We start from the raw sequence: 21070 nt of genomic DNA on the forward strand, positions 1-21070 counted from the left end.
CACATTTCATACAAACTTAAATAATTCCTTTGATTGTGTAAAGCTGCTTTACGACAATGTCAATTGTTAAAAGCGCTATACAAATAAAATTGAATTGAATTGAACTGAATATTATCCAGGCCAGACATTTAGTCCTTCAAAACTGTCCATGGCTGGACATCAGGTCCTTTAAAATTTCAGAGGTATTCTCTGAGCTAGTTGGTTAAAATTATTCTAACACTTTATCTATTACTCAGAACATAGTTAAAGCAGATTTCAGGACTGATGTCAGGGCCAATCCTGCAGATGCTGACTTTCCACCTGTGTAATTCCTTAATAAATTAATTGTAACAGTTGTTGTTCGTTGTTACTCTTAGAACCTTGGCCCATTTTTAAATATTTTCCATTTCCAAAATATTTTTGAGGGAAAATTTAAAGTGAGTGTACTCAAAATCCTGGTATGTAAAAGCTAACAATTATTCCAATTTTTTATTTTATTTAGATGTTTTCGTTATAGTTTTTCCTTTATTTGTTGTAGACAATACTTAGTATCAGATCTTTAAATTGCTTTGAATGCAAACAGGAATCTGTTTTACAAAATGAACCTTATGGTAAGCAATTTAAAACTTTTATGATTAAAAAGAAACGTGTGCATCTTGCTGTCTTACCATCATATTTTTGTAATTTTGTTTTTCATGCTTGTGTGTATGTGCATATGTATAAGGCGTAAAACTAAAATAATTAATTAATTATTTGATTAATTAATCAAATTGAATTCCGATTGATTAATTGAATTCAGAAGCGATTGCAGTCTAAAAAGTAACCAGTAATCATCTAATCCATTATCTGTTACATATAACCTACGTTACTGTATAATGTTTTGTTTTTTGCTTTACAAGGACAAAGACGAGTTAGAAGCCAGCCTTGAAAGACAAATGCTGAAAATTGCTATCATTGGTGACAGGTCTACCCCTGCATTTGACCACTGGATGGCAACTATTGTGGTGGAGAGAACAAAAGTCCTGGTCCTGGATAAAGGATATCGCAAGGTGCTGTGCTTTGCTGATGGACATAATATATGCGCTCAACCTGAGATATTGCAATAAACTTAAATACACTTTTGAAGTTTTTCAGAAGTTGTTCCTTGACCTTGATGGACTGAAAGCCAGTGCAAAAGTAATGAGTCTCAAAAACAATATTTTCTAAAGATTCCACCTGTTTCTGAACACTGGCACTTTTTTCTACTGAATGTTTTTTTGCTCAGGTTCGTTTTGTTATGCTTTATGTTGAACAAATCTTGTCTTGAAAGTTGACAAAACAAAGAATAATTTATATTATAGCCCAAAAAGAATGTTTTTTTTTTTTTTTTTTGGAAATGACTAATGTCATTCAGAGCTTAGTCTCTTGGAATGTTCAATCACATGCTACTTGACTTTTGACTGTTATATTGCCTAACTTTGTTGTGATAGAATAACTTATTATGATTAGTTATTCTTAAGGAGGACCAGTTGAATTTTGAGAGTTTTTTATTTGCATTTTGTGCAAGATTTAAATATAATTTGATTACATACTCAACTGCAGTTGAAAATAAAAGCTAATTGCACAAAAATAATGCATAATGCAAAATAATTTTTGTTAAGTCTAAACATTTCTTTTTAGAGTGTGCAATGATGGACAAAAACTACAAGCTATATAAAAAGGATAGAAATAAAAAAATATAAATTACAATAAAAAAGAGAAATGGGGTTAATTGCAGTGCAGCCATAAATGTACAATTTTATATGTGACAAAGTCACAGTGCGACAGGTATTTATGAGGTGTCGTTGTAACAGGCAGTTGTTTTGATATTAAAAGTAGCGAGTTTGTTACACGTACAGTATACAAAAAATATTAAATAAAAGTTCACTCATGCACACACATAAATAACGCTTGTGTACACATATATGAACAGTCACACATACATATACTCAGCAAAAAAAAAAAACGTCCTCTGAATTTCAACTGTTTTTACTTTCAGTAAACCTAATGTGTAAATATTTGTATGAACACTAAAAGAGTCAACACCATAAGACATAAACTAAAAATGTTTCACAATGTGTCCCTGAATGAAGGGAGGCTCAAAATCAAAAGTACCAGTCAGTATCTGGTGTGGCCACCAGCTGCTTGAAGTACTGCAGTGCATCTCCTCCTCATGGACTGCCTATTGCGGACAGTCTGAGCACTGATGGAGGGATTGTGTGTTCCTGGTGCGACTCGGGCAGTTGTTGTGGCCATCCTGTACCTGTCACGCAGGTGTGATATTCGGATGTACCGATCCTGTGCAGGTGTTGTTACACGTGGTCTTCCACTGCGAGGATGATCAGCTGTCCTTCCTGTCTCCCTGTAGCGCTGTCTTAGGTGCGGACATGGCAGTTTATTGCCCTAGCCACATCAGCAGTCCTCATGCCTCCCTGCAGCATGCCTAATGCACGTTCATGCAGATGAGCAGGGATCCTGGGCATCTTTCTTTGGGTGTTTTTCACAGTCGGTAGACAAGTCTCTTTAGTGTCCTGCGTTTTTAGAACTGTGACCTTAAATGCCTACTTTCTGTAAGCTGTTAAGGTCTTAACGACCATTCCACAGGTGCATGTTAATTAATTGATTATGGTTAATTGAACATGCATGGAAAACATTGTTTAAACCCTTTACAATGAAGATCTGTAAAGTTATTTGGATTTTTACAACATTATTGTTGAAATACACAGGCCTACACAGAGTATATATACTACTAACTGCTCAAACAACTACATAAAGACTTATGACTTCATACTAAATATTAAACTGAAATGTTGTAATTGCGTTGCATAAAATAATTTGTGACCAAAAAATGTTTTTTTTTTTTAATCAGACTGACATTAAACCGTACTATTGACACTTTACGTTTTTCTTAATTACTAAGTTTTATGGTTACCTTTATTTATAAGCAATATAAATTTAACAAAGTGTAAACAGCATGTATGCTGTTGCTGCTGCTGGGGAAATTAATCCCATCTGGTTACTGAATGTGACTGTACATTACCGAGCGCAGGGGCGGGAAACCCATCACTCTCGCGTGTGAATGAAACAGCGCTGGCTTTGCTTTGAATATAGCGTTTACGGCAGAGGGATAATATTAACACATTACACCCTTTATTGTGCAACTGGCAACCCAGCCTGTTAGTTAATAGTGCTGCGTTCCGATCAGTAAGTAGTTTCTGAGAAGTAGACTGCACAGGGAGCAGAAAGCACACTGCGGCCCGGACAGCAGGAATCGGCACGCCACTGCTCTTCCTGTGATATCCCTGAAGACTTGAATTTTATTACCTGAATTTTGTCTAGGCCTACATGAATTTGTAAAATTAAAAAATAATGAAGATTGTGTTTTTAACACTTGAAAATATTGTAGCGTTTTTCTCCGCTACGCAGGAACTTGGAGAGACAAGTGAGCTTCCTGGCTGCCCAATGGAATGGCTGGGAGTATTTTAATCAGCTTGGTACATAAACGGCACATTCAACAAGACACACCTTTAACCCACACGCACAACCTGGCCGAAACCACCAACCCAAACACCTTTCCCCAACAGGGTGACAACATAACAACCCCTCCCGCAAAGCATGATGGTTCCCAACCGAAACCCCGCCCACGCCACAATATTTTTAAACTGCAATTTAGTAGCTTGAATATTTTTGCATTGAATTTTAAATGCTTGAATTGCATTTTCATTTGAAATATACAACCACAATAAATTGCAGTGGCAAAAATTTTAAACATTGTAAGTGCTCCATGGATTTTTTTCAATTCAGATTAAATTGCAATGCAGAAAAATTCAAAGATTTTTATTGCAACATATTTTTTTAGTTCATGTAATTCAACCTGCTATTTTGCTTTGAAGAATTTTGGCACTAATTTACTTCCATATAATTTCTTATGTTTTTTTCATTTAAAGAAATATGTTTAACATGATAGGTCTTTATATGTAATTATTTCCCTTCTTAATTACCAATTACTTTATGCAAATTTCACCAGCAGTGTCTTCTTTTCTGGAAACTACATTTCTCCCACAACGTTTCGCCTCAAAAAAAATGCTCATTTGGGACAACGAAAAAATTAAATAAATCTCTCTTTTGACATACGTGCAGTTTCTGATCTATTAAAGAGAGCCATTCAGTAAACCCAGTTTAATTGTTCTCATTAAGAGTCACCTATCTTTTGGCTCAAATTATATTATACAATCTACATGACTTTTAGATGGTATACATATAACAGATAGAAAATTATATGATATACATATTTACCAAAAACTTATTTAATACTTAATTAATCCTAGAGGGAAATTCTATCGATCTTATATTCAAGATATTCAAAGACAGATAATAAATACTCCATCTGTGATACACTAGATAAAACTTTGATACATGTGTTTCTTAAATGTGAGAAAACAAAAATATTTTTAATTCTGCTAAAAAGTAATCTCTTTGACCATCTCAATATATTTCACTTCTTCAGTATTAAAGTCATAATTTTTTCTTATGAAAATAAACCTCTCAAACATGTATTTAATTATTTTGATTTAAAAGGCACAACTGATTTTCTATGGGATCAAATTTCCCCTATTTATATTTCCCGGTTTGTATAGTTTCAAGTCATTGCAATAAAAAAAAAAGCGTAACCCGGTAGGAAACACAGTGTTGGTGGCGCGTTACTTCCGGGAACGTATTAAGATGGCGGCCCGGGGAAGCGGCGCGTGCAGTAAGCGCCTGGTGCAGTATGTTGTTGTTCGCTCGGATCTGATTAACACGCTGTCGTGGCCTTTAGGTGCGGTGATCACGCAGGCTTGTCACGCCGCTACCGCCGCCATTCACCTGCACTACAGCGACCCGGACACACAGGAATACCTGGCGGAGCTGGACACCATGCACAAAGTGGTGCTGCAGGTCAGTGTCTCACCCAGAGTGATGCACACACTGCGTTACATTTTTAAGTGTGCTTTACAGGGTGCTCCCTACTTCCTGCTCCGTTTGCAAGGAAACGTCCCTTGACAAAACTCCACTATTCGGAAAACTTAGCAAAGTCACCAGCGTAGACGTCACTTCCTCCGTGCGTTACCATGGTAATATAACTGTCGCTGCTGCTGTGGAAATTTCACTATATGAATATTAAATATCTATTAAAAAACACTGATACCGGTATAAACCATTTGCTATTAAAACGTGTATAACTTGTAAATAAATTATTAATGAATGATAATAATAATAATAATAATAATAATAGTTTTAAAATGTACGGAGATTTTTTTTTTACTAGTCTGTATAATACTATGTTTTTATTGCGTAGACGCAGTGACTGGGAAATTTTTAATTCCTTTTTCTGGTAAAGCGAAGACCCATCGTTCAGTTGCTCTCTGAATTGTCCGCAGTTCCCTGAACATTTTCCTCCCTGCGGTTTGGAATCAGACTTAACAACGTGGCCGAACACTCTGTGACGTATATAAAAATTTTACGATGCAGCTAAGGACATGTTATGTTATAATAACAGAACAAGCAGCTCACCTCTCATATCTTCTAGTCCGAATCGTTCATTCTTTTGTCATATGACTCTCATAAATGCTAGAACTGATCACTATGGAGTTGTTTGTTTACATCAGGAATCCCTCATAACTGCTTTTTATATAACATACACTAAGGGCTGCTGGAAGAAATTACTCTTAAGTGTCAGATTTTACAAAAACACTCTTTAGGCTGTGAATGTCCTAGACGTTTAAGGTGCGTTTTGTAGTGGCGCTCGATTGCCTTCTACACTGGCATTCGTTTGGCCCTGTCTAACGCGTGCCCGCAGCCCGAATTGTAGTTTTTGTGTTAACCTGTGGAGGCAGTGTCGGGAACTGAATATGAAAGCCCTTGTCGTTTTATTTGAGGTGCCTCCTTTTAATATGGACCATTTTGCTGTATTAGACATTAATTGCCTTGTTTTAGAAATTCTCGCTATACGGTGAGATATGGAGAGAAAAAATCGCTGCCGCTACTGGGTTCATCCACTGACGGCACAACATCGGATTAAAGGAAGTTTTTTTTTTTGTGGTTTATAAAGAAATGCGAAAATTTCTGTGCAAGTTTTATTTTTTAAACATTTTACTTAGCCTTTCCCCCCCCACTTTTCCATATGTTTAGCATGTAGGATCATGGGATATATCTGGTCCTCTGAAGCGTAAAATGAACGCGAAGAAAACGCAGTAGCAGCCGGACACACACGGACGCAGGTCACCAAAGCCCGTGTGAACTCTCGTTAACTCCTAGGTGTAAAAAACCCTCGGCGCTTGATCTGCGCTCACTGGACACTACGAACGCCAGAAAAACGCTCGATTTTAACGCCCGTGTAAACAAGGCCTTAAAAGCCCCAGTGACTGTGTGTTTATATTTGAAGGTGTGTGAGTGTCAGGGTTTCCAACTGTCCCGTAAGATGCAGTTGGAAACTAAAGATCTGTTTTGTATTTAACCAACAAATGACACTCTTTGTTCTGCATTATAAAAAAATCAATTCAGTATTATCTATAGCAGTTTGAAGAATGACACAAATATAAATTTCCACAAAGTCTTCTGCTTCAGTGTTTTTGGATATTTTATGCTAAGGTAATAACTAAAAGGATTTCATAAGTGTCAAAGGCTTTTATTGACTATTACATTGAATTAAGTTTATGCAAAGAGTCAATATTTGCAGTGTTGACCCTTCCTTTTTAAGACCTATGCTGGTATGCTGTCAATCAATTTCTGGGCCACATCCTGACTGATGGCAGCAAATACTTGCATAATCACTTCTTGGAGTTTGTCACCCGCCTCTTGAGGATTGACCACAAGTTCTCAATGGAGAATTATCTCAATTATGGTCTGGGGAGTTTCCTGGCCATGGACTCTGTGGAATCAGGCAAATGAGTCTGCAATAACTGATAGAAACACTGTGGTTATTTTTACCACACCTTAATGTAAACCATTAAATAGCAAAAAATACTTACTATGTTTTATTCATAACAATACATACAGCTTAACACACCTTTTACAAATACAAACAGTTCATGTACTATAGAAAGAGAATATAATATACGAGGGGCATTCAAATCAAACCAGGACTTATGAAGAAATTTATTTTGAATGAGGGCGTAAAACCAGTTGTACCCCCACACAAAAAAGTGCCCGAATTTTTTTTTATTTCAGAGAGTTGGCAACCCTTGTGTGTGTTTGTATTTGCATGAGTGTGTATAATCTGTCAAAGCTTGATGATGCCTGACAGAGATAATTTGCTGCTTGTGGTCTGGGCCAGTTCTCATTGCTGTAACTTGCCGACTCATGTCAAATGTCTCTGTGGCAGATTTGCTCAGTTTTATGCATAATTTCCTGTTTGCCTTTTGTCTTAACTTGCTGTCCATGATAAAATCGCAGACGTGGTAATGCACATGGTCAGAATGGCACCATTTGCACAGCTCCTGATGTACACATGGCGATGTCTTTCAGCACACTAACTTATAAAGTTTGGTGCTTCCTGTGACTGTGTGCAGTATTGCACTGTCATTTGTTGGCGTGTAATTCAGGATATGAATTACAGTGGGTATAGAAAAGAAACACCTCCCCCCCTTTTAAAATAATTACATTTTGTTTCTTCAAACAGTTTTTGTTTTATCCAGCTGTATTAACTCAGTGGAACGTTTAACATAAAAGTGAAAGATGTAACACCAACAACAACAAAAAAAATTGGAAAAGGATCACCCCTTGTCAGTATTTTGTTGAACCATCTTTTGCTTTCATTACAGTCTTTAGTCTATTAGGATATGCCTCTAATAACTTTGCACATCTAGACTTTGCAATATTTGCCCACTCTTCTTTGTAAAACTTCTCAAGTTGAGGATTAGCTTTACTGTAGATTAATCAACATAGACAGATTTTGGTATTAAATCTAGAACATAGACTATACAGTTAACTGTTTAAAAGAAAATGTATATTAGTTATTTAATGCCTAGCATGTTGCTAACATGTGAAAACATCCATTTGCCCACTTAGATGTAGAGTTAAGATCATCCTGTAAGGTTTCATTCACAAGACTTGTGTTGTTCCTTAGGCAGCAGATGAAGCGTGTCTGACTGATTTATCCAGCACCCTGAGTGAAAGTGGCATCATGCACAAGCTATGGACAGAGCAGCCCGAGAATATTCCCACGTGCCTGGCCCTTAAGCCTTACCCCAAGCAAACTGTGCAGCATCTCCTTAAAAATTTCAAACTATTCAAATGAGCAGCAAGGGGCATGATGCACTCTGTTGAAACTGAAAGTGTAAAAGGTTTACCTTATTCTCGCTGATAAACCTGGACATAAACTAAATTATGGATTCAAAAGCAACAAACAGTTTAGATAATTGGTTTTTTTATTCTTGTTTATTGGTGTTTTCCTCATCCAGTGCATACACAATCTGTGTATTAATTAAAACATGTATGTTTAGTTGGGGTGACACCCCCATCTACTGGACTGTAAAGTAGATGATTGACAAATGATTGATTAGACATTAATATATGGTTAAAAAGGGCGGCCTGTCACCAAAGCTGTTTGACCCACATATAGTCTAGTGACATACTGTTAAACTCTTGACTAGAAAAATTCATATGAGAGTATCAAATTAAATCACCAGAAGAAAATAAAGTATTGTCATATTTTCATGTGGAATTAGCCGTTACGTTCTGTATTGTTTAAGGCAATGTGATTTTAAGAAATCAATGTCTTTATGACAACTCAGATTTGTTTAATAAAAATGTCTAATAACTTATGGAATTAAAATTTGTCTTCTTGTATAACTGTGGCTATTATAATACTGTATACATATACATAGAATTATAGCATTTTTGCAAAGATTAAAAGAAAAATGGACAAAATGCAGATTATGACAATATCAAGGCAAATACTATCTTAAATTTAACATTTGTGGATACGGTTGTGTTTCTGGAAATTGTGTAACACTAATGTTAGCATACATGTACAACCAAAAATGTATATCTATGTCTATAATAAAAGAAAACCGTGTGTAAAACATATGATGCTGCCACTATTCCAATAAATGTAATGTGTATCTGACTGAACTTTCATTTTACATAACATCCTGGTCTAATTCCTCTGAAAAACATAATTTTATTGATGTACAGTATTTTACAATTGTCAAATTATTTTTGGTTACAAAGATGGTAAAGGCAATAAATTGTCTTTTTTTTTTAATGCCATTTCTGTCTAATTTCAAATTCGATATTCTAAGGAAGATAAAAGTTTCTTAAAGAAAATCATTACTGGTGATGAGACATAGATTCATCACTACAAGCCTAAGGGTAAACGGCAAAGTATGGAACAAAAACATCCTCAATCACCGAACAAGAAAAAGTTCAAAAGTCAACTATGACCTGGAAATTTTATGCTTACAATTTTCTGGGATGCTTAAAGGCCAGTATTGGAATATTATTTGTAAAAAGGTTCAATAGTCAAAAGCGCTCTTACAATAAAAACGTGGATTGAAAAGCTGAAGTCTAATCTTCAGTTTAAGCACAGAGAACTGCTGGCCAAAGCAATGTGATCTTGCATGACAATGGCAAAACAGTCCAGTAAAGAAAAACATAAAGGAACTAGAGAAAAGATAGGTGAGCATGATTCATGATTGTTCAAATAAATTCCACAAAGGGGCCCATAAAATAGTTCAGATTTGTTTTGTGTGGGTGAAGTTTTATGAAGCAATTCCAATCTTTTTAAATCTTCAATTTTTTTCCTTTTCTCAGCCTTTTGTTTTTTATGCCAAGTAGTGAAAGAAATAATGTGGCCTCTTGCGTTGGCCTTGGCTGCATCCCATTTAGTGGCACTATTTACTGGACAAAATTCATTATCCTCAATATTGGGATATTTTTTCTTTAATGAACTGGCCAAAAAATTGTCATAGGAGAGAGTACTATTACAATTCCATTAAGGTGATTTTGGGGTGGGGAATTCTGTTAAACCTAAATAACAGAACGAATGGGTTATGATCAGAATCATAACCAATCATAACCATAACCATTGGACCAATTTCACAGGATCTTACACAGTTAATTTATCTGGAAGGCAAGAATAGATAGTCTGATCTGGAATAAGAGTTATGGGGAGGAGGGTAGAGTAGGTATAGTCTTTGATACCTGGATGTAGTTCTCTCCATATATCCACCAAACCTAAAGCATGACATATTTTGAAGAGTTTGATGACAACTTGTCCAACTTTATCCATAACACAATTAAAATCCCCAGTTTCAATGATGATTAAACAATAGGACCATCTTTAATATAAAGTCAGGACTGCCCTTATTTGGGGCATACACATTCAAAACAGTTAAGGGTTTCCCCAAGATGTGACCGGTAATTAAAATAAATCTGCTCTAAGATAAAAAAAAAATTATAAAAAAGTTTTTATGAATCAACATAGCAACTTGCTGTTTATTCGATAAAATTTAACTAAAATATACGGTTGTGTTCAAAATAATAGCAGTGTGTTGAAAAAAGTGAGTAAAGCTCCAGATCCATATAATAACTTTTAACTTACAGTTGTGTTCAAAATAATAGCAGTCCAACATCAGTAATCAGATCAATAATTGTTTTTGGAGAAATTCTATTTCTTCATGGTAAATATTTTACTTGTAGGCGTAGTGGAGTAATAGAAAACAAACTGACCCAACGGTCATGATTGAATGATTGAAAATGGGGCGTGTTCAAAATAATTAGCCAATTAGAGAGGTAAATTATTCTGTGAAAAAATAAATTCCCCTTATTTAAGGATAAATGCAGAAAAGGTTGTCTTGTGCGTTTCCCTCTGAAAATCAGAGTAAAACGGGTCGTTTTAGATATTGTTTAGAACAACAGTGTACTTTGATTCAAAAGTTAATTAGAGATGGAAAAAAACACCCACAAAGAAGTGCAGAAAATGATATCAAATGCATTAAAATGGAGACTGAAAACAAAAAAGATGTGAAAGAAAACGGAAAACTACCATTTGAATGGATCGAAGAATAACAAAATTGTCAAAGAGCCAATAATCAGTTCCAGCATGATCACAGTGACTGGCCTAAAGAGAAATGGTGCAATATTTTGTGGACTGGTGAAAGCAAAATTGTCATTTTTGGGTCTAGGGACCGCAGACAGTTTGTCAGGCGACCCATAAACACTGAATTCAAACCACAGTACACTGTGAAGACAGTAAAGCATGGAGGCACAAGAATCATGATATGGGGATGCTTCTCATAATAAGGTGTTGGGCCTATTTATTACGTTTCAGGGATCATGGATCAATTTGAGTACATCCGAATACTTAAAGACCTTATGCCGAAGAGGAAATGCCCTTGAAATGTTGAAACGGTGTTTCAACAAGACAACGACCCCAAACACACCAGTAAGCGAGCAGCATCCTTGTTCCAGATCAACAAGATTAACGTTATGGAGTGGCCAGCCCAATCCCCAGACCTAATTGAACTCCACACTGCTATTATTTTGAACACGCCCCATTTCAATTAATGATTAATTGAATAATTGCAATACACAGAATCAGGTGCATGCAAGTCATGACTGTTGGGTCAGTTTGTTTTCTATTACTCCACTACTTCTACGAGTAAAATATTTACCATGAAGAAATTTAATTTCTCCCAAAAACAATTATTGATCTGATTACTGATGTTGGACTGCCATTATTTTGAACACAACTGTACCTATAAAAATAAGACAGGGCTCACTCTGTGTTTTTAGCGCAGTTTGGCTAACATCATACAACTGATATTTATTAATGAATAAATCTTAGCATTAGTTTAGAGTCAAACTTACTGTATGTATCATTAAAGTTATGTCAAGTCACAATAAAAGAACAATACATGTTTGTTTTTTTTCCGTGTTACTTTATAGAGAGATTCAAAATGTGGAATTTCCTACTCATGTAATAAACAAGGACAGGGTGCGAGTCAGATACTTTTACATGGTGCTTTTATTGCAATGTGTTGCATTCTGACATTCATGGATGTTATAGAGATTTGTTAGTCAAAGCATCACTTCCTTCAAGGTCTGCATCATCAGCTTAAAAAAAGCAACGTAAGGGGCAAGAGGTGTGTGTGTTTGGGTGTGTATGCATACTGTACATGTGTAAACTTGAACTATTTCAGTTTGAGCAGCCACATATGTTCCATGAAATGAACAAAGAGATATAAGACTGAAGTAGATCTGAAGTGAAAACAAAAAGAACAACAATGTCGCCACAAATTTGCAGCCCACAGGACAGACCTGCAGCTGCTGGACCCAGCATGTGACTGATTGTCTACAACGTCCAAAGAAAGGTAGAATTTTGGGGTAAAAAAAATATCATGCTAACATGCAGAATTCTCCCAGACACGTTTTAAATCTTTCATTCATGTCAAGCAGCTGCAAGGAAACCTGCCTCTCAAGGGGTGAAATAAATTCACAAGTATTATAATACAAACTGAACACAGTGTGTGTGTGTATATGTATATATATATATATACACACATACACACATACACACACACACACGTAGTCATGTGCAAAAGTTAGTACCCCATCTTCTTCAAAATTCTATGTGGTGTCTAAAAACTGTAAAAATCATCAGATCTTAGTGCGTCTTGGGTAAATACAACCTCAGATGAATAACAATATAAGGCTTTTTTACCATGCCTTTATGCATTTAACATAAATGAAGCCAAAAAAAATGAATGTGGGCAATACTATGTACCCTCTAAGTAAGTAAATGTTTGGTGGTCTGGAGCATTCAGGTGTGTTGACAAAGCCAAGAGGGAAAGACGTAAACAATGCTTCTCTAACCAACCTAAAAAGTGTTATTTTAAACAATCTAGAGTTCAACGTTCTACAGTGAAAAAGATTATTCAAAAGTGAAAAGCATTCATGACCGTTGGCGGTCTTCCCAGGAGTGAACATCCCAGCACATTTACCCCAAGTCAGAGCATACATTGCTTAGGAAAAAAAAACTAAACAAGAGTTACATCTCAGACCCTACAGGTCTCAGTGAGCATGTAAATTGTTAAAGTCCATGACAGCACAATTAGAAGATGACTGAAAAAGGACAGTTGGTTTTGAAGTGTTGCCAGGAAAAAAAAACAACATCTGTCCATAAAGAACATGGAAGCACGACTTGAGATTTGTAAAACTGCATCTGAACATACCACAACACTTCTGGCACAATGTCCTATAGAGAGATGAGACCAAAGAACAGTTGTTCGGTCTTAATGTCCAGCTCTATGTTTGGCAAAAAAAAACAAACAGCATTTCAGCAGAAACACGTCATATCCACGGTCAAGCATGGTGGTGGTGAGTTGGGCTTATTTTGCATCCACAGGTCATTATAGTCATTAAGTCAACCATGAACCATTATGCAATCGCACAATGAAGGCCCAAACCCCAGTCCAATTGACTGTGGTTGGACCTTAAGAGAGCTGTGCATAAGCAAATACCTCAATGAATCTTAAAAACCTTAGTGAACTCGATGTGAGAGATAAAGCCGTAAATTAAACGATTACTTCAAGTTATTGCTGGCAAAGGTGGATGTACAAGCTATTGAATCGTGGGGTACTTGTTTTTTTTCCATGTTTTCTTCCCTTTTGGCTTCATTTTTGTTAAATAAATGATGACAATCACAAAAAAGTGTTATATGATTGTCTAAGGTTGTATTGGTCTATTGCAAAAACCTGCTACAATCAGATGAGTTATGTTTTTACAAAAAAGCTCAGAATTACATGAGGGGGTACCAAGCTTTGCACATGACTTTGGTTATAGTTATTTATATAAAGTTTACAGTTGAAAAGTGGAACCTTACTTTGAGTGAGTGTGCTGTATCACCAGAGTTTCTGACACTGCAACTAAGAACCCCATTAATAAGGCAGAGAAAAGATTTCGGTCAGTAGTGATAGAATAGAGCAGTAAAATGTGAATGAAAGGACAGTGCTGGACAAAAAGCATGCCTACAACAACTAAAACAGTGACAGCGACAGGTTACTACAGCTTGGCACAGTGTGCATGGCCCTGGATCAGGCATGAGTCGAGAGATAAAAGTCGAGGAATGTCTTTATGAAGTGAAAGAAGCAGGTGAGAGGGGAAAAGGGAGGAGTTAAAGCACCTGAAGAACATTGGCATAGTTAGAAAGAACTTTTCAGCAATCACGAGACGTAAACATAGTGAAACATGGGGATACCCTGCTCGCTCGAGGATGAAGGGCTACGGGGCCAAGTTGTTGCTGACAAACCTGAGAAAGTTCCAAGTGACATCAAAAAAAAAAAGGACGTTGTTTTCCGATACATTCAGGGGACATCTGTGGTTACTCGTCTTCGTGTTTCATGCTTGTTTTTTTTCTCTAACCAATGGCGTTTCCTTGGAATTCATATTTAAAGTGCAAAACTAGATTGTATTCCTTGCAAAATGTCTGGGATTTTTTTTTCTTAAGATAAAAAAAATAATGTAAAATACGACAAAGGTCTTCATACAAAGGTATATATAAGAAAAATCCACAAACAAGAGGACACGGTCCCTGTAACACTGAAAATATATACATACTATATGTGAGGCACCTCGATTGTTTTTATATATGTGTTTGTAATTTAGCTAAAAATAATAAATCAATGATCTAAGAATACTTGCATCAGTGTGGATTTTTCTTTTTATGTTTAAACCATAAATCAGGTTTTTATTCTCTAAGCCAAAAACAATTCACCTAAACAAACAAAACTACACCATTTGAAATCGGAATGAGATTCAGGATGATGGGGGGGATGTTACACAGTTACATAGAACAGAGCGACCATTCGACCAGACCAGAGTCGACATTAAGTGAAGATAAATGATGCTACGTTCATTTTATCCAACTGCATGAGCCTTTGCATACAAGTCTGTCATATATATATATATATTACAGACTTGTATGCAAAGGCTCATGAAGTTAATATTTGCTGCATGCTGATTAATATATGGCATCTGAAGTTACCTAGGCACCGTTCAACTCAAACCAAGGTTCCACTTCCTCAAAGCTTTTTTGCCAAACAAAATTTTAAATCATCGCCTTTTTTCATTCTCTTTGTTTAGTTTTTTTTTGTTTAGTTTTTTTTTTTGTAATGAACCCGTACAAAAGCCAGACCATGGTTCTTTTTCCCTCAGTAAAATCACATTCAGCAGTCGCTAAAAACCGTTCTTACATATAAAGATCTGAAAACCCGACGAAAAGAGGTGTGCGTGTGTGTGTGTGAGTAAAATAAAATACAGAGGAAAGGGAAAAAAAACTGTACGTTTTCGTAATTAAACATCTGATATACAGTATTGACCACACACAAATACTTTCAGACAGTCATACACATCCCAAGACAATTAATAATAATAATGATAATAATAATAATAATAATAATAATAAGGGGAAAAGGAAGAAAGTAGTTATTACCACAAAGTTGGAGCACTAGAATATTGTTGAACAAATTGATATTCACATTTGTCTGCTATTTACACGATAAAAGCATTTGTACCTTGGAGAGAAACTGATCAAGCAAGCAAAATGATTAAAGGGTAAGCCGTCATTCACAGGCACCGTGTTCAATTTGGCAAATGATTGGGATGAATAAACTTGATTTGGGTAAAAAAAATAAAATAAAAAAGTAAATAAAAGTACCTGATTCATTGGCACATGAAACTTTGTACACCTTAACTACACTAGGTCATTCCTCATCACCTTGTCACATTCTGAACATTTAAAATAGCCACCTTTTTATGTTGTTTCTTTTGGATGATGCAAGTAATGTCCTGTAAACCTGTTTGTAAAGTTTGTGTTGAAAAGTGGCTTAGGGGAAGGAAAAACAAATGCAAGCTGTAGGAAACGAGCAATGTTGGATCGAGCTAAAATAGTGTAAAATAGTAATAATAATAAAAAACACAAGCAGACACAAATCCTAGAATGCTGTTGCATCCGGGAGTCAGGAGCTCCAAGTTCTGAATGGTCACTCACATAACATTTACACAACACCAATTTGGACCATAGGTATATCTAGACCAATATCTATACCTGATAAAGCCTTTTAATGGATTCTTGTCTCACATTATTGCACACGGTCACAAAGCAGAATGCTGTCTTACTGTATGTGTTTCACTGTAACAAGAATAAAAAAATAAAAAATAAGAAAATAAATAAAACCCAGGACCAGAGGAGAAAGCGAGTGAGTGAGGTGAAGTGAGGTGTGATGAGGTGAGGACAATGCCGATGAAGAACAGTGTCTGACTGGGCAAACAGTAGTCACATGAGCAGTCAAAGAGCTGAAGGGGCGCGCGTGTGTGTGTGTGTGTGTGTGTGTGTGTGTGTGTGTGTGTGTGTGTGTGTGTGTGTGTGTAAAGGAGAGAGAGAGAGAGAGAGAGAGAGAGAGACCAACTATGTCTCATCCTTTACAGAGACAGAAACAAGCAACTTGGGATTTCTATACAAAGCAGAAATAGTAAACCCCACTGAATGATCAGAATCAGTGTAGATCATTTAAGCTTCATGTACTGAACAACAAAATTTAGGGATTGTAACATATACTATACCAGGTTGCCAGAAAACACAAAGCATACCAATATCAATCAGAAAAAAATTATACTGTGTTATATTTGCATGAGCTCTCCTTTACCTTTCCTTCATGATAATCTTGAGAGCTAAGACACCTTCCCAGGTCATATTCACCCGTCTTAATTAAGTGCATACACTTTTTTTTTTAGATTTCAAACATTATTCTTTTAGAACATAAACAAAAAAAAATTAAAAGCTTTAGAAGAAGAGAGCCGGTTTGAACCCTGTGACATTGACACAGTCGGTGTTGGTGGTGGAGTGATTTGACAAAATACATTTGTCAAAACCAAATCTGAAAGTCTGCACTTGGCCTGAACCTTGTCCGCTGTTGTGCTGTACAATAACACCAACTCGCACAATACACATGGCAAACAACACTGATAGGCTGATGGGACCCTAAGTGGCTCGTATTCACAGCTGCTGAGAGGTGGAGGGGTGTTTTAAATTCTTTTATACTTTTTTTTTTAGCCGACGTGAGATGTTTCTCCCAACCTGGCAATGCTTGTTCTGACAAAAACAGGCATTAAAGGAAAATTATAAAACTAATCAAGAAAGAAAGAGAAAGAAATAGAAGAAAGAAAACGTTAGGAAGCTCTCCCCAATCATCTAAGGAGAGCTTATCAGTCACAGATCCAGCTGAAACTGAGCTGTCCAGTGCAGAGAGAACCTTAACACTCCCAAGCGTTGTCTGTCTGACCGAAGCTCACGTGGATCGCTACAGCAGCAAAACCCAGGTGCACGCCTGTTGCCCCGATCTCCAAGAAGCACTGTTCCAATGGCCCAGTCAGGGATCTCAGCTGGTGAGAGAGCAGCAGCAGATCCAGAAGTTAAAGAACTTGATGTGACTTTGGTGTTCACTGGTTTTGACCCATTATTAAGGAACTGTGAAATGTAGGTGACCAGCAATGAGCACTGCTTTAGCTGTTTAATTGGCTGCGAAATGCCACCAGCACTGGCCAACATATCCTGAGCCCAGCAGACATTACCCATACAGAACCCCAAAAGCGACGAATAGAAACGTTGTCAGGGATGTCTACACAGCTGTTTGTGTCTGAGTTTCTGTGTGTTTTAGGGTCACTCTGTCAGGAGCTGCTGTAAAAGGCTCTTCTGCTGTGACTGGGAAGTGCTGGTGCTGCTCTGGGGCTTCTGAGGCCCTACTTGACCTGGCTGGTTAAGGTACGAGTCACTCCCCACTAGGTTTACTGTGCACTGGACGTCAGCGAACACTTGAACCTGCTGTACCTGGTACAAAAGAGAAAAGACATGAACTAATGGGGCTAGAAGTTTAAACCTTCCAAAGAAGTGCAATGGATCTGAATACATTTTTCCTGTCCATGTTGTTCTTAGAACTACTCACCTGATCATTACACATAGAGCTGACGTTGCCGAGGTTGTTGTTGCTAATGCCAACTGGTGGTCCAATCGGAGGTAGTGTACCCGCAGCACCTGAGCTCCCGGCCATGGAGACAGTGATGCTCATGTTGTTGTACACACCTTGCTGGCCAAAATTCTGCAAGCTAGTCTGGCCAGTTTGGCTATACCGAATAGCAAAACAAAAAACACAAAACTTGAAAACATCTTTGGGCATTCTTGCACAACAAAATCACACAACCTTACAATACTTCACAATATTACCACAGATAACACTGGTCTACAAGGAGAAAGCCTCGAAAACAAAAGTAGCTACATTTTACCAGAATTGGGTTGCTAATAAAGGAAAATTAAGTCCTGAGTGTTAACTGGCTCCAGTTTCTAAGCTACAGCTTGGTCAAAAATGCATCCAAATAATAGAAAATTATGAGGGTTTGTGCGATTGTGCTCCATAACATAACTGCAAAATGTGATACCAGTATGAGTATTGCCACACCAATCAATATACATTTATATTTATAAATGTAATTGATAACCTAACTTTCCGTTCCTTTATTGTGCTTTTATGTAACATTTTCATGCTTTTTTTCATGAAAAACTGACTGAGTTGTGGGTGGGTTTGTACAATTGCTGTGTAGCTTCCCAGACTACAATATTAAGATACAACAAATACAAAAAAGCTTACTATACAGTGGGGCAAAAAAGTATTTAGTCAGCTACCAATTGTGCAAGTTTTCCCACTTAAGAAGATAAAAGAGGTCTGTAATTTTCATCTTAGGTATACCTCAACTATGTGCTGAAAATAAGAAAAAGAATCCAGAAAATCACATTGCAGGTCATTTACTAGGTCCCCCTGTGTGGTCCTGGAAATTTTTGCTCACAGTTCTTGTGATCATTTTGACCCCACAGTGTGAGATCTTGCGTGGAGCCCAGTGGAACCCAGATCAATGGAGATTATCAGTGGTCTTGTACGTCTTCCATTTTCTAATATTTGCTCCCACAGTTGATTTCTTCAAATCAAGCTGCTTACCTATTACAGATTCAGTCTTCTCAGCCTGCTGCAGGTCTACAATTTTGTTTTTGGTCTCATTTAACAGCTCTTTAGTCTTGCCCATAGTGGAGTGTGACTGTTTGAGGTTGTGGACAGGTGTCTTTTATACAGATAACAGATGCCATTAATATAGTTAACGAGTGGAGGACAGGAGTCTCTTAAAGAAGAGGTTACAGGTCTGTGGGAGCCAGAAATCTTGCTTGTTTGTAGGTGACCAAATACTTATTTTACAGAGGAATTCACCAATTAATTCATTTAAAATCCTACAATGTGATTTTCTGGATTTTCTTTTCTTATTTTGTCTCTTATAGTTGAGGTTGAGGTATACCTATGATGAAAATTAAATTCAAATTTTATTTGTCACATACACAGTCATACACAGTACGATATGCAGTGAAATGCTTAGACAACTGCTCGTGACGTAAGAATAAAAGAATATGAATAAGAATAGGAAATAAATAAGGAAATTAAAATAAAGGGTAAGTTTAACTAGGGAAGAATAAAATAAAAATATACAAATAAAAGTTAAAAATAAAATAACTGTACACAAAAATATTCAATAGAAAATATATGGAAAATATATGAAAAAATGTAAAACAATAAGAGCAGCCGAATAAATGGTAATAAAAGAATGGTAATGTCCATGGTGTGCAATCCACATATTAAAAGTGACTTATGCAGTGCAAATATTAAAGTGATTAATTTGAAGTGACTTGTGGTGAAGTGATTTGATGACCACGAAGTGTAGTTGTGCAGTGGCCACTAGTGTAAACGAATGTCTAGAATGTCAAGTGTGTGTGTAAAAACCATATGTGTGGGTCAGTACTGTGTGGTGGTGTGATTGAGAGACCGTATTGCCTGCGGGAAGAAGCTCCTCCTCAGTCTCTCTGTGTTGGCCTGCAGGGAGCGGAATCGCTTTCCTGACCTCAACAGAGAGAAAAGTCCATTGTTGGGATGGCTGAGGTCCTTCACGATCTTCCTGGCCTTGGTCCAGCACCGCCTGCTGTAGATTGAATGCAGGTCAGGGAGCTCTGTGCGGATGGTGCACTCCGCTGATCGCACAACCCTCTGTAGAGCTCCTCTGTCCTACATGGTGCTCTTCCCGAACCAGGTTGAGATGTTTCCCGTCAGGATGCTCTCTATGGTGCAGGAGTAAAAGTTCCTGAGCACCTTGGAGGGCAGTCGGAAGTCTCTCAAGCGTCTGAGGTGGTAGAGATGCTGTCGGGCCTTTTTCACCACGGTGTTGATGTGACAGGACCATGACAGGTCCTGCGTGATGTGAACACCAAGGTATTTGAAGCTGACCACTCTCTCCACTGGGCTCTCGTTGATGACGGGGGTCTGGTAGTTCCTCTCCTGCTTGGTGCTGAAGTCCACTATCAACGCCTTTGTCTTACTAAGGTTTAGAAGGAGGTTGTACCTCTTGCACCTGTTCTCCAGATTCCTAATCTCCTTCAGGTAGGCCGTCTCGTTGTTATCAGAGATCAGGCCCACCACGACGGTGTCGTCAGCAAACTTAATGATGGTGGTGGAGCTGGTAGTGGCCACACAGTCATATGTGTACAAAGAGTACAGCAGGGGGCTCAGAACACAACCCTGGGGGGCTCCAGTGCTGAGAGTGATGGAGGCTGAGACGTGTCCGCCCATCCTTACTGCCTGTGGTCTGCCAGTTAGAAAGTTGGAGATCCACTGACACATAGATGAGCTGAGTCCCAGGTGCTCCAGGTTGGTGGTGAGTATGGAGGGAATTATGGTATTAAATGCAGAGCTCTAGTCGATGAAGAGCATTTTAACATAATTTCCCCTTCTAGTGTCCAAGTGAGTAAGTGATGTGTGGAGGAGATGAAAGATGTCATCGTCTGTGGAACGATTTGGTCGGTAAGCGAACTATTTGGACGGTAAGCGAATTACAGGCCTCTCTCATCTTTTTAAGTAGGAGAACTTGCACAATTGGTGGCTGACTAAAAAAAATAAAAATACTTTTTTGCCCCACTGTATACAATATATGGTGAATAATATCAGATATT

The 21070-nt window shown here is 37.3% G+C and overlaps 2 protein-coding genes across 3 annotated transcripts in view; one reads left to right on the plus strand and one right to left on the minus strand.

Annotated features, from left to right (window-relative positions):
* The first annotated feature begins 4702 nt into the window (after positions 1-4702).
* ptrhd1 (peptidyl-tRNA hydrolase domain containing 1) lies at positions 4703-9098 on the plus strand. Its single transcript, XM_053515333.1, has 2 exons — positions 4703-4932; positions 8102-9098. The coding sequence occupies exons 1-2, from the start codon at positions 4720-4722 to the stop codon at positions 8270-8272; spliced, it is 384 nt and encodes a 127-aa protein (XP_053371308.1). The 5' UTR covers positions 4703-4719; the 3' UTR covers positions 8273-9098.
* Positions 9099-11986: 2888 nt separating this feature from the next.
* The window catches only part of ncoa1 (nuclear receptor coactivator 1), a 69615-nt gene continuing 60531 nt past the window's right edge, over positions 11987-21070 (minus strand). For both annotated transcript variants that reach the window (XM_053514749.1, XM_053514741.1), the window contains exons 20-21: positions 17979-18156; positions 11987-17863 (exon numbers count right to left, since the gene is read on the minus strand). In XM_053514749.1, coding sequence (XP_053370724.1) covers positions 17696-17863; positions 17979-18156 — 346 coding nt within the window. In that variant the 3' untranslated portion in view covers positions 11987-17695. The remainder of the gene's footprint in view (positions 17864-17978; positions 18157-21070) is intronic.

The sequence above is a fragment of the Clarias gariepinus genome, chromosome 2, assembly GCF_024256425.1.
Source record: "Clarias gariepinus isolate MV-2021 ecotype Netherlands chromosome 2, CGAR_prim_01v2, whole genome shotgun sequence".
Taxonomy (NCBI): Eukaryota; Metazoa; Chordata; class Actinopteri; order Siluriformes; family Clariidae; genus Clarias; species Clarias gariepinus.

What these genes read in the sequence shown, in the direction of transcription:
- ptrhd1 (XM_053515333.1), top strand. Translation starts at nt 4,720, where the DNA reads ATGGCGGCCCGGGGAAGCGGCGCGTGCAGTAAGCGCCTGGTGCAGTAT. An exon ending in TGCACAAAGTGGTGCTGCAG is followed by an intron (nt 4,933 to 8,101) that starts GTCAGTGTCTCA and finishes GTTGTTCCTTAG; the next exon opens with GCAGCAGATGAAGCGTGTCT.